At 48.1% G+C, this 19,934-nt stretch overlaps 1 protein-coding gene across 1 annotated transcript in view; it reads right to left on the bottom strand.

Moving 5' to 3' along the window:
- The window catches only part of SORCS3 (sortilin related VPS10 domain containing receptor 3), a 315,097-nt gene extending 305,336 nt beyond the window's left edge, over nucleotides 1–9,761 (bottom strand). The window contains exon 1 of the mRNA XM_069796927.1: nucleotides 8,980–9,761. Coding sequence (XP_069653028.1) covers nucleotides 8,980–9,588 — 609 coding nt within the window. The 5' untranslated portion in view covers nucleotides 9,589–9,761. The remainder of the gene's footprint in view (nucleotides 1–8,979) is intronic.
- Nucleotides 9,762–19,934: the final 10,173 nt, after the last annotated feature.

The following is a 19,934-nucleotide window of genomic DNA, read 5'->3' as shown; positions in this document are numbered from 1 at the left end:
CATGTTTTATTCATTCTCTTCCACCCAACAACTTTTGCAAATATCCATCCATTTTAACCCTCAGCAACAGCCCTGCATGAGTTAACTCTTCCTTGTAGATAGGGAAGCCAAGGCATGGGGCAATGCACACCCCCATTAGGAACAATGGCAAGTCCAAAAATCACGAAAACAACCTGCATGCACAGTCTGCTCTCCTCTGGCACCCCAAGAATGGACATCTGAACTCAACCCATGCCTTTCTCTCTGCCTTGAAAGTCAGCAGGAGCTCTGTGCTCAAGCCTTCCACTCCACTAACCCCTCATGGGAGTCCTCTACCAAATCCCCGCAAGGGGCTCAATGCATTTCCGCAGCGTATCAGCAGCATCACTGTCCACTGAAAATGTACCAGCAGCACCCACATGCTACAGACTGACGTAGTGTCTGAAGCAGTGCCAAAGCAGTTGCTTTTAGGATCACAAGACCTTTAGCCCATCATTGACCTCAGTCATTTGCTGTCGCTCAGTCCTAGTTTTTCCAAGTCCCAAACATCCATTTTAGTCCCAAGGACACCAGTAAGTGCAACCACTTTTCCCAGGAAGAAATGTTATTTTGTCCCACCGTGCAGTGGCTGGGATGAATTCCAGTCCCTTCTGTACCCCCACACTCACAAGAAAGAAAAGGAGAGAGGAACAGAAACGTTAAGACTTGTGCAACATCCTCAAGTTGGTCCAAATATTGCGGAGTCCCCAGAGGCAGGGACCTGTCAGGACGAGGATATCCTCTGCAGATCAGGCACCAGGGAGCCGGGCAATGAAGCAGCACCAGCTGGAACTGGTGTCGGAGAGGGAGAAGATCAGCAGCAAAGTAGGTCTATCAACAGCTATCCTCGGGGGCTAGTCCCGGAGACAAAACGGGGCATGGCAGTTGAGGAGATGGGGAGTACGCACTGCTTCAGTCAGGAACTGCCACCATTCGGATTGCTGCCTCCTGGCACTGTAAGGGTGACCAGCACGCCTTCCCCCGACCCAGCAGCACTGCCAGCAGTTGCTGGGGGGATACTGGTGATTGTACCAGCACAGGACTCAGGCTGGAGGGGACCGGAGCAGATGAGAGACCCCGGCATTGGGACTCCCATCTTCAGGAAAAAGCTTGGCAGCAATTAGAGACGACACAAAAAGGAGATGGTATCAGCTGCAAGGGGCGGGGGGGGGATGCTTTACCACGGCCGAGTGCATGCTAAGACTATTTTCCTCTCACGCAGAGGGAACCCCAGACAGCAGGAGTTTCACAGAGTCGATGACTCCGAGCGGGTTTTCATATCAATATTTCAGCAGCGTCTGTCCTCCCAGCGCGCAGTTCCCGGCCCCAGCTCCCCCCCCGGTCCGTCGCAGGATTTTCCTTCCTTTAGCAAATGCCCACGCTCCCTCTAGCGCCCAGCTCTGCTTTTCACGCACCAGCAACCCGGCACCCTTTCCTACAGCCTGCACCCCAGGGTGTCCAAATGACGCTGGAGCTAATTAAAAGTGATGCTATTTTGGGCTCAGAGGCCCTGTAGCGCTCTGCAGATCTGCCTGGCTAGCGTTTGTGTCACATATCGGAATACGATGGGGAGAAAACATCGTGACAGCCTCAGTGTCAGGGACCCTCCTTGAACAAGAGGGCTTCGCCACTCATTTCAGTGGGAGAGCAATCAGGTCTCCTTCAGGACTGAGAGGGAGGAAAAAAAAGTGAGGTTTAATTATTCAGCATCAATCTATCTTCTCTGATTTTTATTGTATGCTGGGACTCTGCTGGCCACGATGGCTGGGAATTGACCCTAAAATTTCCATAGCAGATTATTTATCAAATATGTTTAACACCCGCACAGCCACGTTCTTCAAACATGCAGCAAACTTTATTCAGTTCCCTCAGTCTCACAATGCTCCACAGAGGCAGGAAAAGAAATACTGCCATGCTCTTCTTTTGGCATGGAGGAAATGTTAACAGCAATGCTGCAGTTTTCACTGGACATTAAGGGGAAGTTAGAATTTGGGAATCTGTTTGCCTTGGATTCCTGCAGGGTGTTTAAGCAAACCAAGAATCTTGCATGCAAAGGTGTGGCTTCAGCAAAGCAGTATTTTCCAACTAAGGGTTATTTCAGCTTAAAATCCCACTTGGGCTCTGCCAAGTACATCACCAGATCAGGCTCCAGCACGGCTTACGGTGTGGGTCAAACCTTCACCTCCCAGAGCCAAGCAAGAGAGAGGGAAGGGTTGTGCACAAGAGAGAAAGAAGCTCATACACCCACAGCCCTGTGGCTGTAATTCAGAGAATGTAAAGGGCCCACAGGTCTCCCTGCTGTACTGCCCCATGTTTCCTCGCCTCTGTACTCATTTTTCGTTCTTACCTCGCACTTTTCACTGCTGTAGGATACTGCAGGTGGAATTCTCAACTACAGTAAACTGGCCTAGATCAATCCTACATCAATTTACACTAGGATCCAACCAAATACTTTGCTGCTTTGGGGACTTTCTGCATTTACAGCTTTCAATGCTTTGCAAGGAACATGCCATTTAATTTACTGTCCTGATTAGAGGCAGGTTGGACTCCGCACCTTCAAACAGATTCTCACTGGAAGATAAACTTGACCAGATCCCAGCCAAATGCAAGCCTTAACTCCATAACTGACAGGTTCCTTGCAATTGTCCTGCAGCTGATCCCAACCATGAGCTCTGGCTTGGCCTTCAATCCTGAAATGAATCTGGATTTGTAAGAGAGTACTGACTCAGGTAAGCATGTACTGCTCTCTTCCATTCTATCTACAGACATCCAGGGAGCTTAAGAAGCATGACACTATGGTATGACTTAAGTAAATTCTTGACTGTTTGCAAGACTGGCTTCTAGTATCCTTTAGTACAACCAACTTTAAAGACCTCTGCTCCTTAACCTGTGCTTTGCCCATTAGATGACACTGCTTTCGTATTCTTTCTAAAATCTCTACTATGAATCCAGCTATAAATTTGGAAACTCTCAGAAAGTTTCATCTTCCCACAGCCTTGCATTTAAAAAAATATTTGTCTCATCTCACCTCCGTTTTGGGAAAAATTTCTCCTGCCTAACATCAATCATCTGCTCAAACCCGTTTTCAAAATACTTTGTCACCTAATTGGATTAATGATTTCCATAAAAAAATTAATGAAAGAATCACATAGCTGTTTCTGTTTGCATTTAAATCACTGTGACAGCTTAGCCACAAATCCTAGGCCTCATCCCTGAGCATGAAAAAGTCTGAGTGCTGAGGCCTGAAGGGAAACTGCTGACAGGCACCTAGAACAGGAGCAGTTCTGTTACTGAGCTCTGAGCTACAAGAACATTGACATCTTGCTGTGTTAGGCAAGGTAATGGCCCAGGGAATCTGCCAGCTTCACAGGGTCCACAAGCAACATCAAGGCTCATCCACTGGACATCAACCTGACTTTGCAATGAAACCAGTCTGGAGAGAAATAACCCAAAAAATATTTTCCAGACACCTTCTTCCTGCTCTACTGACTCAACACAACCATAAAAGCAATTGTCATGCAAGACTTTAATTTTTATTTCCCCATCTTCTATTTGAATATTAATTAAAAATGGATTGGCAAAGTCCTGGAGAAGGACTTCAGTGACAAACTTCATTACTAAAGGTAGTGGAGAAGTGGTAATGCGTCAAGACACCGTGACACAGCTGCCCCACCTTCAATGGCAACGAGACCACAACCTAGCCAAAAGCCATTTGAGAAAGAAACAGTCTAGAATAGCAATTAAAATATCTACCAAATGCAGCACAATGAATATGATTGCTCTGTCACCATCTTGCACTCTAGGAGTAAACATTTTAGACTGAAATCCAACTGGACTGTTGGAGCAGTCACCCATGGCTGACAACTAAATGCAGCATTGCCTGTGTAAAGATTCATTTTCTCCCCTTCCACCCTTCCAAGCATAGCAGTCTCTTTGGAATTGCAAATATTGCCCATCTCGTTCTGCCCATCACACACTGCATTGCTAGGCATCTTAATGAAAAACTACCTGGCACACAGCAAGCCCATCAGCCTCCCCAGTTTGCAATTCACCATGGGAGTGAGTAATGTCTCAGCATCAAACCACCAGTACATTAGCAGATCACACCAGAACACTGCCAACAGCATTCAGAAGAATCATTCCCGGAAGAGACAGGCTTCACTGCGAGAACTTGTACAACCTGCTTTTCACTGCCAGCCCTCAGAACTTGCACAGGGTAAAGGAAGAGGATCAGTGGTAGCAGAGGGAAAAGAATCGCACAAGCCCATTCAGAGCAGGGTTGTTACCATCAGATCATGTCTATGTGAGTCTTGAAAATCTCCAAAGACAGAGGTTCCCAAAACTTTCTGGTGCCTTGCTGCACTGCTTTCTTTGAGAAGAAACTCCTCCTAATGTCCAATTTGACGTATGTTGTGGCTGTTGCCACATGTTAATTCCTCTTCAACCAATAAGATAAGCCTCATCTTCTTTCTAACTCTACTTCAGGTGGCAGTAGGCTACTGTAGTACTATCAGCCTCCTCTTTACCAGAGTCTTGTCCCAAAGGCATCTCATATTCCCAGACCTGGAGTGAATCTCACAACCACGTTAATTCTAGATATGACAGCCACAGGCTGACTGGACCTCTGGACAAAACAGTGTAGCATGGCTGACAAGTCAAAACAAGGCCCCAGCCCAGTCTTTCACCAGCTCTGATCTGCCTTCCCCAACTTTCAGAGCCTAGATCATACTCTAAGCATCAATGCAGTTGTGTGGTCTGCGCAAGTAGCAGCTATACCGCTTGGGCACACTATACCGCTCCAGGTTTATCTTCTGCACTGCTGCACTGCACTGAGATAAAAATATGCACTGCTGACATTTTTCCCATAGTATGAAAAATCCAAACCCTAGGATCATACAGGAACTTGGCCTGGCTGAAGCAACCTGCAATATTGCACATGCCTTAGACAAATGCCCTCTCCTGCTTTTACTGTGGCATTATAGCACATTTCTTCACCTTTATGTCTGAAGTTTGCCTCTGGTTACTAGAAAGGCCTGTAGAGATGTGATAGCTAAAGCACACTCTGATCATAAGCTGAGGCCTCTCCATAGAAAATGAATTGAAAATGTCTTCTAGAGGTTAAAAGAAAGCTAAAAATGTGCATATTTGCTCTTTATATTGAAAAAAAAACACCCACAACACCACGGAATTTGTAGTACTTCCATTGTGGAAAAAGCAGGGGCAGAATTAAGTACTTCCTATAAACAGCTACATTCATCAGAGTGACAACTCTGAAACCTAATGACAACAGTCACTGTTTACCGTTCCACTGGTGATCATATCAGGAGAGCAATCTGAGTAAGTGTGTTTTATCCACTGTAGCTTGTTGAAATCTCTTGAAAAAACTATTGTCAAGAAACAAGATAGCAAGATTTAAAGCTGTAACAGCATTAAAGGTGCTGCTACTTATTTCTGGAGGTCCTTATCCTAGAAATCAGGAAGAGAAAGGAAGGAAGAAAGATAATCTGACGAATCAGATCGTCTTCACAGGAAGGTTGGAGAGAGCATCTGGTGAGTAGAACGAGGACAAATTTCATGCAATAACATAACCACTAGAGAGACAGAAAACAAGTATAGAGGATACAACTGCTCACGGAATGGCACATCTGCACACAGTGTGTGTTCAGAGAGGAATGGCTTTGAAAAAAGAATGATCTTCTGGGAATAATAGTAGTTTTCACTAAAAATTCTTCTTCCTTCAGAAAAGCCTTAGCCAGAAAACATTTTATCTGATCTCTACCAGGTCCCTGAAGAGCTTCAATGACCTCAATAAATGCTTCTATTAGGGCAGACTGATACTTGAAGCCCAAGTCTCCTTTTTCTAGTATCAGACACACTGAATTAAGCCAAGTCCCCTTCGCAATAACACGGAGAACACAAACCTCATTTCTACACAGAATAGTATTTTTGCATTTTCCTAACAATTTCCACTTGAAGATCTTCAGGTATTGTACAAAGCAGAAATGAATTCTGCTCCACACCACCACTTTGTGGTAGCTAAGTAGTAGTATCCTCATTTAACATGGAAGAGGAGATCCAGAGAGGTTAATTGTCTTTCCTAAGGTCACAGAAAACGCTTCTGGGCAGGACAAATCAGAGAACCCAAATTCCCCGATCTCACCAGCCTTTTGCCTCTATCCTAATCCTGACCTCACTATCTGCAAATGGAGAAAACAAAAGTTTGTTGCCTGGAAGGGATTATTTTTTAATAAGTTAAATTGAGATTTGAGGGACATGGGAGAAAAGGGGGATAGGAGACAGAGGGGAAGTTGCTCTTAAAATAATTTAAAAAAACCACAGGAGGTTTTTAACATTCTAGGTAACAGGACATGCAGCAGCTGCAAAGATCTCCCTTTTGTGGAGTGTCTGTAGATCTGTATGTCCCAGTAAAAACCTGATTTTTTTATTACCATGCTTTCCTCTTCTTTGCAAATCCATCCAGTTGTTAGGAAACCCCCACCACTAACGTCTGATTTGAAACACACTGCTCCATTGCATGAAATTTGATTGATTGTGGGTTTAATACAAAAAAAATGCCGAAGCTACTACTTTGATAGACTGAAAACAATAGCATACAGACACGTCCTACCTGCTCTCCTAGGTCATCTGGCATAATCATGACACATGAGTTAATATCTTTTGTCCATTTTCAATACACTTCCCTGCTGCTTTACGTCTACTGTGACCTAAGAAAATATATGCTTTGATGCGAGAGAGTGGGAACCAATGTGGCTGACAAAAGAAGCCACACTGTTTCCCTGAGTGACCTTGGGCAATTTGCTTGATGTTCCTGTGCCACAGCCACCCCAACAGTAGAATTAGGTAAAAACGAACCGCAGCAGAAAAACAGGCATTGGATTCAGCCTTCTCTGCTAACAAATGAAAGGAGCGAGGTTCAAGCATTTAACTTTCCCTCTACACTGTTTAAAAAAAGCCAACAATTAATCACTGAATGCAGTGTGTTTTCTCCAAGAGACAGGAAAGAAAAAGTCTCCAGATGCTAAACCTCATATTAGAAAAATCACTCAAAGATAAAGCTAGTATTTATTAACATGCTTGCTTTTCCTTCCTACAAACGCTGTACTGGCAATAAACACCAGTCTTTTGCTTTTGCTTGTGCTTTTGAGTTTGAAGCTTTCAAAGCATGGTATCTTGAGGTGCAAAATCTTAATGAAAAGTTGCGAACAATCGAGATGTTTCCCTTTATTACCCTTCTCGGTCACCTGGAGTTAAAGAATAAAGGAAACTAGTTATTTAATGGCATATTTCTGTAAAAGAAACAAAGGAAGGAGGGGGAATTTTATGGAAATCACTTTCTGACCTGCACTTTAGAAAAAAACACCCTTTCTTTCCCCTGCAAATGCCTACAGAATCAGTTTTCTCTGCTACTTTAACCAGAAATACTCAAAACTATTGGAAATCTATGCTGGGAAGGGATGGGGGGGGAGTGTCTTAGCTTCTTTTACTCAACACCCCTTGATTTAGGACTGAAATGAAACAAAAGAGAGGGCATATAGGTTGTTTTCTTCATGACATGCCATGTTATATTAAAAATAAATAATCCTAGAGACAAGCATAGTGCTGAAATATACCATGCAGCTGTTTTCTCTTGAATGTTTGCTTTCATCTTTAATGAGAGTGGAATTCATGTTTGGCAAACACAACTGCCTTTAAAAAATTGGTTAAATCAAAGTAACATCCACATTGCTGTCAGAATTATTGCCTAAGTAATAACAAATAGAGAGAAAAACTTCCAGTCAAAAAAAATAAAGAGGTGGTTGAATTGCACATTATGAAGCTATAGTTGATGCATAGGTAGATAGATAGACAATTTGCTTTTTAATGACTAGTAACTTTCATGAAGAATGTATCCGAAAATCCAGCCAATCTGTTTCATGCTGTTAATTGCTTTATGCCCATTTCCAGTAGTGGCAAAACAATAAAAGAGGCATTTCCAAGGCAGTGACAAGCTATAATAATCAGAATAATGGGAATATTGTCACCAGACATAAAGGTTTCCTGGAGTCCTTTAAATTACACCTGTTCTCAGACTTTACATCAGAGTGGAAATAGTATTTCTGATACCAAGTTAAAAGAAAATTGAAGTTCTGTTCACAGCCATCTGCTGGGCATTGCAAAGCAGAGTGTGAGGGAGGGCCCTGCACTATCACGGCACGACGGCATGTGGGCTTTTGGGACACCCCCCACATGCACACACAGTCCCACAGACTTCCAGGGACACCCCGGCGACCCGTTATTATTGACTTCGGGGAGAAGGCACGCGATGCCATCGATTTTTTATAAACTTTTCACTGCCCTTGTGCTACCTGCCTCCTTTCAGAGCCCCTTAACGTGCTGTGGGGCTTTCCACCCCTTAACGAGTCGGTGGGCTCTCTCTCGTCGCCAGCATGGCAGAGCGGGGAACAGGAGGGCTTTTCCACCGCCCCTGTACATCGTTCATGCCCTGGCACAGAGGCAGCGAAGCGTGCCGAGCTGTATATTACAAATGAAGAGGCAGAGAGCAAGGGAACCCGGCCGTGCGGGCACATGGGACGGACCGGAGCGGGGAGCCGGGGGTCTTCCCTGCGCAAGGGAGAAGGCTCCGGCCAGCCCGGCCCCTTTGGCGGCGCTCCGACCGCGCTGCCCCGGAGACCACAGCTCTGCCTTCGGGGGCGGAGGGGGGGGAGAAAAGCGTTCCCATTCTCCTTCACCTCTCCCCAGGAAAACTTTTCTCTTTTTCGGCGGCCATCGCTTCGCGTGTCCCCCCTCCCCCCGGCCGTAAGAGCGAGGTGCCCGCCAAGCGCCCCTCTCCTCCCCGCACCCCCGGCCGCAGCGCCAGGCGCGGCTCCGTCCCGCCCGGCGGCCGGGCGTGCGGCTCCCTCCCCGCCAAACCCAGCCGGGTCGGGTCGGGGCGATACTCACGCTGCTGTTGTGGCCGGACCAGTGCACCATGGCTTGGTTGTGCGCCGCATCCCCGGTGAGCGCGAAGGTGGTGCTGCCCAGCCGCGGCTCCTCTGCCCCTCGCAGCCGCGCCGCTCTCCCCTCCTCCGGCGGCCCGCGGGGCTGAGCCCGGCCGCCGCGCTGCCCCTCGGCCGCGGGCACCCCCCGGCTGCCGCCCGCCGGCAGCGCCCGGCGCCCCTCGCTGCTCCGCCGGGTCCGCGGCGCCGCCGGGCCCCGGCCCCCGGGCGCGCCGCCGCCCGCCCCCGCCGAGCGGAGCGCCGCTCCCCGCGGCCCCGCGCGGCCCCCCGGCTCCCCGCCCGGCAGCGGCTCGGCGGCGGCCGCCGCCCCGGCCGAGCCCCGCGCTCGGCCGCCCGGCCGGCTCCGTAATCCTCGCGGCGGCGGCGGCGGCGGCGGCGGCTGTCGCTGCTCCTGCCTGAGGCGAGACGAGGAGGACGGCCAGGAGGGCGATGGAGACGAGCAGGATCTGCAAGTTATCTCGGCGCCGGTGCAACACCAAGAGAGAAGTAAGAGCCATGTCCAGGCGAGGAAAACGGTGTGGCAGGTCGGAAAGCAGTTGGTCCCCTTCTCCATGCCTTTGCGGAGCGAGTCGGGGGGCTTGGAGAGGGAGGGGGGACGAGGCGCTGCGCTTAGGGCTTTTTTTTTTTTAAGGAGAAAGGGGCCAGATTCTAATTATAATAATTAGTATTTGCAAAAGGCTCCTCTTTCTCTCGCCCTCCTTCTTTCTCTTCCCCCTTTCTCAGCCTCTGAGACGATGACCAGGAAAAAAAAAAAAAGAAAAAAAAAGGAAAGAAGGAAAAAAAGAAAAAAAAAACTCTCTCCCCGGTAGTTGGATTCTGTTCCCTACTGTTGGTGGATTTTTTTTTTTTTTTTTGAAAAGTGCTTTTCAGTGAAACTGTTCACGTTCAAGGATTTGATCAAGTGAGAGGGTAACACCACACGGGGGGAGGAGCCCCGAGCCTTGCCAAGCCGCCGCCGCCGCTGAAATACACCACCGAGTCACCAGCCGCGCTGCGCCGCGCCGCGCCGCCGGGGGCCGGGAGCGGGGCCGGGGGCGGGAGCGGGACACCGCGCCGCACCGAATCAGCTGGAGCATCACCCAGCCTTTTCTCCTGATTTGGTACGTGTGCTCCTGCCTCAAACAAAGCAGCCGTCATTCGCTCTTTCTCCTGATGTGTATTTACATATACTCGTATTTACAGCGGTAGATATGTATATACGCATAGATACACCCTGTATATGTGCACGCGTGGCTATGCACAAAGGCTGGATGTGGGAAAGGGGCACAAGGCAACGCAGCTGGGATGAGTGGCTCCTGGGTGACTCCCCGCGTGTAAGAGCGTACCCACGGCCTCGGCCCATCCAGCAGCACCGCTCCAGAGCCGGCTCCGGGCATGTGGATGTGCCCGTCCCAAGCGGAGCCTCCCGGCCCTGGGAACCCGCGCGTGTGCGTGGGAATCCCAGCAACCTTGCCACCGTCCAGGAAGGGAGACTAGCAGGATTTATTGGGGGGGGGGGCGAATAACCAAGAAAGGGCAGTATCTGCAGGCAGCTCACTGCAGCAGTATCTCGGGACCGTGTCGGGAGGAAGGAGCGTATTTCTTTAGGTCACGGCAGCGCAGCGCTCCCGCTCCCATCGCAGGGATGCGACACTTCCCCCGGGCAGGACACCCGCGTTCTGCCGGCAAAGCCCAAGGAGCCTTTGCAGCTTCAGCCCCCGGACAAGGTGCGAGTCGTCGCACGGTGCGAAGGGGAGAGGGCAGGCTGCCGCCTCCCGCGGCTGCGGGGCGTCCCCCATCCTTGCGGGGGTCACCCCTGTCGTAGCCATCCGTGCCTGTGCCGCGTCCCTCCGGAGCGATTCATTGCAGCAACACGTCGGCACTTTGTCTTCAGAGTAAACCCACGGTCGACCTTCCCCCGTTCTCCTCCTCCCCCCTTTGAAAAGTGTCAATAATTAGCGTTTTGTTCATCGTCCCACCCTCCCACTTACCACATCGGCCATTCTTGGCCGTCTAAGGACGGATCCACCAACTACACGGCTCTCCCCGCCGTCTCTCCCCCTCCACCGCCAGTCCCCGAGCGGGGACGGCTCAACAGTTTCCCCCGCCTAACGTGGCTCTTCCAGCCCGGCGGGATGCTGAGGGCGAGAGGCACAGAGAAAGGATCGGGGACGGCCATGCGGTGGGGTTTCCTCGCTAGCCGATGCCCCGCGTTTAGCCACCTCCCGCTGCAGAGCGTCTAACTCGGGCTGGGGCGGGCTGCGCAGCCCGGCTGCCGCCGGGGAGGGCGAGAAGCAAGTTGGAGGAGGGAAGAGGGGACCGCAAACACCGCTGGCTGCTGCAAACGGTGGAGCTGTCGCTAAATGGCTGTCCTGCAGGAGTGAAAAGAGGGGCCGTGCTGTCAGCCGGTTTGCAAGAGAAGAGCGCTAACAGCTCCGGGAAGGCGGGGGGGGGGGGGCAGCTGAGCGAGCCGGAGCGCCGTGGGGTACCCACGGGCACGGCCCTGCCCATGAGCCGCGAATCCCGACGCAGAGAGGGAAAGTGGGAGGTGGGGGCAGGGGAAGCAAATCACCCGCCCCCAACCCAACGGTTGTTATTTCTGGCTTGGAATCGGCTCCTTTTCAAACCACGCTGCCAAAATGTTTAGGAGATGACATTTCATTTGTGTGGGAGCAGTGACGTGGGCCTCAGCCAGAGCTGATCCATAAAAACGCGGGCGTGGGGATTGCACAAGTTACACACACCTGTGGCAGGCATTGTTGTGCACAGACTGCACCCTCCTGCCGCTTGTAAAGGAACAACATGGTACGGGGAACGAGAAGGACCTCAACTCTCTCCCTAGATCGACTGCTGCGAGAACAGTGTCCCCAGGTACGTGGCATCAGCGGCACGCGTGCCACCCCTGGATCTTGCCGTTGCTATGCACTGTGAAGGGATGCACTGCCCACCCAATGCCATCCTCCTACAGTGAGGCTGCGGTGTGACACACAGAACTTGTCCTTATGTTATGATTAAAGTTTCTCCAGTCCTTCTGGACCCAGCAGCAGCTCATTGCTGCTCCTGAAGATCTCTGCATGTCCAGAACCCCTGTCACCACAAAGTAAAAGCTACCGTGGGGCTAGCAATTGCCTTTGTGCAGTCCACCCAGTCCCATTTATCTTCTTAGCCTTGCTGGACACTGTTTAAGACCTAGTCCTTGTTCACACCTAGATCAGCCACTCATTTGTGCAGCAGCATCCAAAAGCCCACCTTCATGACTAAAGCCCACCCACACCAAGACAGGACTTGTGGACACATCTCTTCTCCCAGATCCGGCCAGAACAAGGCATTGCTTTGTGTCCACCACATCGCTTTTTGTCACAAGAGCCCAGCTGTGCTGGGCATGGCACAGAATGTGATGGGCTTCATGCGCAGGTGTGTTCACCAACACTTGTTTTAGGGCAGCAATTTCATCACCCCAGGTCTTTCCTACCCTGCAGACTGAAGAGCTCTTACTTGCAACTGAAGTCACCCTCTGTGAATATCATCCACACCTGCCACACTCAGGGACAATCCCAGACATTCAGTTCATACTGTGTCAGCAAGATTACCCCAGGCCCTCATTTCTCAGACACATACCCACGGGTAGGGCTAGTGTTTCTAAAGAAAAGCCTAGAAACCCGTCATCAGTGCCTGCTTATTACTGTTAACTAATAGGATGCACGGACAAAGTCCCACTGATGATGTGGGACTGTCTATTAAAATCTCCCCGCTCCGGATCTCCCGGCCCTTAGCAGAGGCCTCAGGGCCAAGGAGTGAAGCAGCAGTGCTCTCTAATCCCTTTCCTTCTCTGGAAGACAAAGGTAACGTGAGCAACACCCCCATCTCCTGCACGACTCGCGAACTGCGTGCCCATCACCAGCACACAGAAAAGGGGCTTTTCCAGTTTGTATCATCCCCATTGCAGGAATACCAGGTTTGCTACAAAACCTGGCCTCTTGCGTGACACAGTGACAGTGAGGATGTCATCTGAAAGCCCTAGATTTGCACAGTCTATATCCAAGAATAGAAATGGAATAATCCAACACAGTATCCATTACAGGCTGTTTTAATCCCTGGTCTAATCCATTACAATCTGCTTTAATCTCTACCCAGCTGCAAACATCCATTCAAAGAAGCAGGGGTTGGTGTTATATTCTGTTGGACCATGTTGATTTTTAATTGATGTGAGGCAACCATATGCCATAACACCAGGCAATGCAGTAGATTTCTAAGCAAGCAAGTAAGTAAATGTTCTGGAAGGCAAATTGTGGCAGAAATATAAAGTAGCAGAACATGCCTATAACCAAGGGGGAGCTGGGTTCAATTAAGGAGAGAAAGACAATTGGGGGAGTTTTGTTTGTTTGAAGAGGATGATTTGGATGGAAGTCTAATGACACTATCTAAAGAAAGAAACAAATAGAGCCTGGCAATCATTTCATGCCAAAGCCTTCGAAAGCAGCATTGATCACTTGGGGTTTTCTGGTTGGGTTTTTTTTTTTCCTATTCTGTGACTTTGATTTGGAAAAAAAAAAAATTAAACCAAAAAGTTAACTCCTATCACACATATCGATAAGTTCACCATCACTACCTCCACTGCTGGTTGTAGACCTGCTCCCCAGTACCCCCAACCCTTCTGTTTTGCCCAGCTCTGCCCATCATTGCTCCATGCCCCTCTCCTCCTGCAGGACTGCACATACTCGGGCCTCCCCGGAGGCCCAGAGTGTGTCTCCCACTCACTATCATCCCAGCAAATTTCTGAATGGGATCTGGAACCTTACTTGCTGGAACCTGAAAGAAAGAGGTGGGAGTTGGGGAAGAGATCATAAGAAGAAAATTTAGAGTTGGAAAAAATATAATGCCCCAGATACATGGTGCACTCTTCACACATATACACCCTGTCCTGAAGGTCTCCTGCACTACTCAAGCCCTGCCAAGGGAGGAAATCCCACATGTACTAAAAGAAAAATCAATGCTTGCTTCACTTAACTTTAACCTATTTATTATGTGTGAGACCAGTCACTGGAAAACAAAGCAGCTCTGTGATAATGCTGTCTTGTTTACTAAGGAAAGGCCTGAATCTACCTAAACAAAAATCATTAAAAGCTGAAGTGTCCCTATATCCTCAGACTAAATATCACCTGCAGGCAGGGTCCCCAACATTTCTGCTGGTACAGTACTACCTCCTTTATGGGACAGATTTTCTCCTAGCACAGTCAGTCAGGGTGTGCAGTAGACAGTCTGCCTGTGAAGCACAGCAGGCCCATGGCAGGGAGCCTTTATCATCGCCACACTTGCTGCAAAGCTCCTAAACAGGAGCAAACTGCAAAAAACCAACAGCACACATGCTGCAAGAGGGTGTCTAGCTCCTGCACTAAACAATGAAGTCGGAGTTCAGCAGCCCAGCTCACAAGCATGCAACATGGGTACCACATACCAGCATGCCAAGGGAAGTGTTTTACACATCCCGGGTCATGGGACAGAGGTGGGACAGTTTGACCACAGCTGATCTTGGAGCAGGTTTCTCACGAAGTAGTGGGTCCCCTCACCGCATCACAGCGCCACTATCCTCTTGATCAACACCATCTACACAATGCCCCAGAGCAGCAGAGGGTGCCACAGGCCACACTGGAACTGCAACAGGTAGAGGCTTAGCAGAGTGAAGAACCACTTCTGCAGACCTCACCCTCAGGCTCAGAACTTCACCAGCGTGAGCAGATGCAATGCCAGGTTTGGTGACCAACATGTCTGCATCCCTCCTTTTTATTTTTTCTATCCAAACACCATGTCTGTGGGAAACAGAAGAGCCCCTTTCAGTCAGGAATGCTCAGACAGCTCCACCACCTTCACCCACTGCTAAGGCTGCCCAAAAGGTGCACAGCCTGCACAGCGCAGGTGAAGGACTTGGTGACACACAGAGAAGGCAGAGGTGTTTCAAATGTTCTGGGGAGATTCTGCAGGTTTTAGATCATGCTCCTAGTTAATGTTGGGTTCTGGTGTTGGTCCTAAAGCCAAGATAAGAAAATCCCCTTCTGCTGATAATCAGCATCATCAGGAACACCAAAGAGCTTATCAGAATGGAATGAGTACATGGATTTGCAGCATATACAAAGATAAGTTGTGCAGCTTACAAGATCACTGTGTTGAATTCACTGTATACTGCAGGTTGCATGTATTTCTATCTTGGAGACCCCAGTCAGAAATATAGGATCCCCTGCCTCCCACATTTCAAATTATCCAGGGCCACGGTAAGATCCTAGATTTTCAGAAGCATTTGCCAAGTTTTTGAAAGTATGCTCCTTAGCATCACTTAGAAAGCTCTAGGTCAGGACATTCAAACCTGCAACCCCTCTTTGTCTTCTGAATTTAAAGAGCTCGTCTAAAAAGCTGGGTCCAACTGTGCCACGTATAATGAAGAGAGGCATAATCATGGCTTAAGATGTTATAATATCCAAGAACATGCTATGAGTACTAAGATACACCATTCAGAGAAAATCTGATTAAAACCAGGGAATGTGACTAATATTCACATGGGCATTGATTCAGAAAGAGTAAATTACCCTCATCTCCCTTCCTGTCCCAGGGTATGCCTCCAGGTTCTCCAGGTTCCATGGAGAAAAGGAATTCTCCTTACTGTTAGACATTTTGTGCACCTCTCATCAGCTTTTCATTTTTGGTTGCTAATGAAGCCTCATGTCTGTGATTGTTTAGGAGCGGCTTTTGCTGCTGAGAAGCAGAGCACAAATCCCACCTTGCTGTGCAAAGAGAGTCTTTGCGAACATGAAACTTCCCCTCTGCTTGTTCCACTCCTTCCCTAGGGCACAGTGGGATCTGGAAAGGTTCTGGTCTTCTCTTCAGGACACTCACAAGAGGACAACAGTAGCTACAGCTACCGTGATTTCAGGGGCATGAAGCCATTTGAACAGGGCAAGGTTTAGCACAAACAAACTTTTGGTAGAAGGAAAGCACAGTACTAAATCTTGCCATCTCTTGCTGCTGGGTAAATGCCCTTCAAACACCCTTCCAGTTGTGCCAAGAGAAGAGGTATCCATCCTTAGCCACTGTGCCTGCTGGAAGGAACCAGTTACCATCCAGTTCAGCCCTGCTGCCTGAGCTGTTCAGGTGACTCACATTAACAGTCACCAGCCAGTTAAAGCATTTCAGCTATTCCTTATTTTGACTGAAACAGGTTTGGGATAATGGAGGAACTCAGCTGGCATATCTGAAGGTGTAGTAAAATAGTAGTTGAACTACTGAACTATCAGAGTAGGACTTGTCCCTGTGACCCAAGCATACTTCATATTAAAGCACAGGCTTTGAATTAGGGTTTAAAACCCACCAGATTTCACTAGTCACTAAGGTGAGACCATTTCAGAAGTAACTAGCATTTATACAACCCTCAAAAACAGGGATCTTGAGAGGTCACATAATTAATTTACCTTTCTCTGAAAGAGACTCAACTGCATTTAAACCAAAGCACAGTACAATGTGCAAATCACAGCTAAAATAATAGGATGACACTCAGTTAAAAGGGAGAGATTTTTGGAAGATGTGAAATCAGCCAATGTAAAGCAAATTGTGCTCTATCAGACTCAAGCTGTCCCTCCTCACCCTGCATTGTGGTGGAAGGCCTGTTGCTGGAGCCAATCCCTCCATCTTCTCAACAATCCCACTAAAAAGATATCAACAGCTAGTGGCTTTAGGCAAGAGAAAGAGATGGAAAATATCCCATATTTATCCTGTATCCTGATGGGACTCCTCAAGAGCCTATACTCTCTCCTGTCCTGAACATCTCCTTAGGCTCCAGATTTCCAAGGCTTCACATGGCTTGCAGGCTCAACAAAATCACCTGCTCCCACTTCAGTTCAAAAGATTAAATTTTCATGATTCCCAAGCACCTGCTGGCTGCAATCCTATTTACAGACCAGTCATTGAAGAAACACCAAATATTGCCAGGTGTAACTAAAGTTGTGTGGGGTGTGCAGTATTACTGGTATTTTCCCAGTCCCCACCAAGGGATGCTACCATCTGATTTTTGTTTGACACAGATTTCCCTTCTAGAGGAGCCCTAGGACTGTCTTATTGCAGAGATCGCTGTTATGATCCAAAGACTGCAGCAGTGACAACCCTCTTAAGCCCATTAAGGAGTAATTGGCCCTTCAGTGCTGTACTACTGGCTGTAAACCAAAGTCCCCATAAGGCCACAAGTCATACAACACAAACCGCAGCTAAGGGGATAGCTTAGGAACATGTCACTGACCAGAGATGACCATACCTTCTCCCGGCATTCCCATGCAGCACAGTGCTAGCTCCCAGGGCAACCAGATAATGTTTTCTCAGCAATCCCAGCAGACTCGCTTCCTCCCCTAGCCCGGGGGAGAAGCCCCCAGGGAAGAAGTTCAAAGGACTTAGTAGCATCAAATAAAGAGCGACACCAAACATCAGCCACATCCAGGTCCCCGCAGACTACTGGCAAAAGAAACAGCAACAACCCACAAATCCACAAGGAGGGAAAACTTCCTTGATAGTCTCCAGCCAACCAGATACTGCACAGGAGATGTTTTAGAAAACTCTCCTGTAGAAATCAGAAACAAGACAGAAAAACAACACAAACTGCCTTTTCCCACCCCACAGAGCGCATACAGGAAGAATGAAGCTGCTGTGGTCAGTGAGTGACACAGAAACAGTTCTCTACAATTAAGACTTTGCTCTCACCTCGGGTACTTTTTCCACTTTGTATTCTCTTCCAGACAAATCTTTCCCTCTTCCACTCTCCCCTCCCCCCAAGCTTGAGAGAGACCTAGAAGGGGAAGGACCTGTTTTTGTTTCTTCTCTACTTAAGCTAAATCCAAAGCAATTTGTGTGTGTGTGCACGCAGCGGCAGAATTTTCTTAGCAAGCTGGAGAAACAAGTCTGGCAGGGACCCCAGCTTTGATGGTGGGACTTCGCAGGAGGATGTTCAACCTGACACAGCTTGGTGCTGTTTTCTCTCCCACAACAAACACTACCTTTTAAGATTCTCACCTATTGCTATTTCCTTCCCTTCTTTTAAGAACAACCCCAAACAAGAGAGAAATTGAACTACAGCACTGAGGAAAGACTTTATACTAGTCAGCATGAATGGAAGGGTGTATATTTAGTGGGGAAGAACAAAACAAAAAGGAAGGATTAATACAAAGAAAAATAACACAGAACTACTGCAGCAAGCACCTGGCTGTAGGCAGGTGTTTCTTACCAAGCCAGTCCTGGCAGTTCCCCATATGTCCCATGCACTGATTCAGCAACAACTTACTCCTAAAAGGAGCCAGGTTGAATCAAATCTCATGTAAAAAGAGTTTGAAACATTCTGAAAGGGGGAGTCTCAGGCAAATTTATGCTCCCAACACCTCTAAAACAGGAAGTAGGACAAAACTAGGTGGCAGCTATTACAGCCTTTGCTAGACTGTCTTGGATGATAGCTTCAACTCACAGGGGACTAACTGAAGTTTCACACAACCACAGGAAATAAGAAAACATAATACTGGCCCCATGAAGAGAACAACATGTAACCCACACACAGTGTAATGCATGCTCAGTAGTGGGCTGGCAAAGGCCAGGCATCACTGCTTTATGCACTTCCATGATGCAAATGCTAATTACTAACTTAATAATCATTTAAACTCTAGCAACACCTAGAGTTCCTATCAGGCTCCAGGAAAAGGCCTGCAAAGGCAGCAGAGACAATCCCCACTCTGAAGTCTAGATTATGACTTGCAGACAACACACAAGTTCACTGCCTTCAGACAAGAGTGCAGATGAGAACAGCTAGGGAGACTGATCTTCACAAAATAAAAATACTGCTGGGGTAATTCAGGGAGTTCATCTGGAGAGGGAGGAGGAACAACCTGCACAGGCATTTTGTGTAACGCAAAAGCATGCAGCAGGCCAACGGGTGCACAGGTGGAGGGGCCAAAACCCCTCACTCCCCATCCCTTAAAAGAGCACCTGACCACAACATTTGTCATTCCAAACACAGAGTATATTTATTCTGTGTTCTACTAAGTGATTTAACAGCTTCCTTCTTTTGGTGGTAGTTTAAATCTATTCCTCAGCTTTGTTACAGATGTCCAGGTTCCAGTGCAGGACTGCAGAGACCACTCTTGTCAATCTCCCTTTTCGGAATCTGTCCAACACTTGGCAATCTTGGGGGTACTCTGGAACTGAAAAGCAATCTCAAAAGGGTTAAAATTCAGGGACACAAATGAAAATGCAATTAATTAGTCTGCTACATAAAAGATCCTCATGCTTATAATGCAATCGGCAAGGGTTGAACATTTTTCCTTGGGCTTACTCTACTCCATTACTGCAATAACGCATGGTAATATAGTTAGCACTGATTTGCCGCAAGGTACATGTACTACATCTGCAAGCTAACAGGGAAAAAGGAGGGAGTCTCTCCCCTTGAAAGGCTGGAATTACTTAATTATCTAAGGAAAATGACATGCAGATTTAACAGCACAGGGAAGTGCTAGGACTGATTTCCCCCATTCCCAAAGAATACAGAATAATACTTCTCTGCTACGTGATCTCCATGCAAAGCAAACACTCCTGGTTTGTTATTATTAATTACCCCGGCTCCTATCACTGGAATTCAGAGGTGTTGGTACTTCGCATCACCCCCAGCTATGCTTGCTATTCATAAATCACAGAGAGGAGTTGCCAGGAGAGGAGAGGAAATACTAAAGGAAACTCATAAGCATCTCTAAATAGACAGCTGCTGTTCAAAGAGGCTGCAGTCCTCTGCACAGAGTCAGATGTAAACCAGTATTAGTGTTACGAGACAGCAGGAGATATATGCCAAAAGTGGGCAGGCAAGACAAGGAAGCAAGCATTGAGGCAGAAAAGGTGAAGGAAAACAGATGG

The sequence above is a fragment of the Haliaeetus albicilla genome, chromosome 11, assembly GCF_947461875.1.
Source record: "Haliaeetus albicilla chromosome 11, bHalAlb1.1, whole genome shotgun sequence".
Taxonomy (NCBI): domain Eukaryota; kingdom Metazoa; phylum Chordata; class Aves; order Accipitriformes; family Accipitridae; genus Haliaeetus; species Haliaeetus albicilla.
Note: the sequence above shows the minus strand (reverse complement) of the source record. Positions and strands in the feature narration are given on the sequence as shown.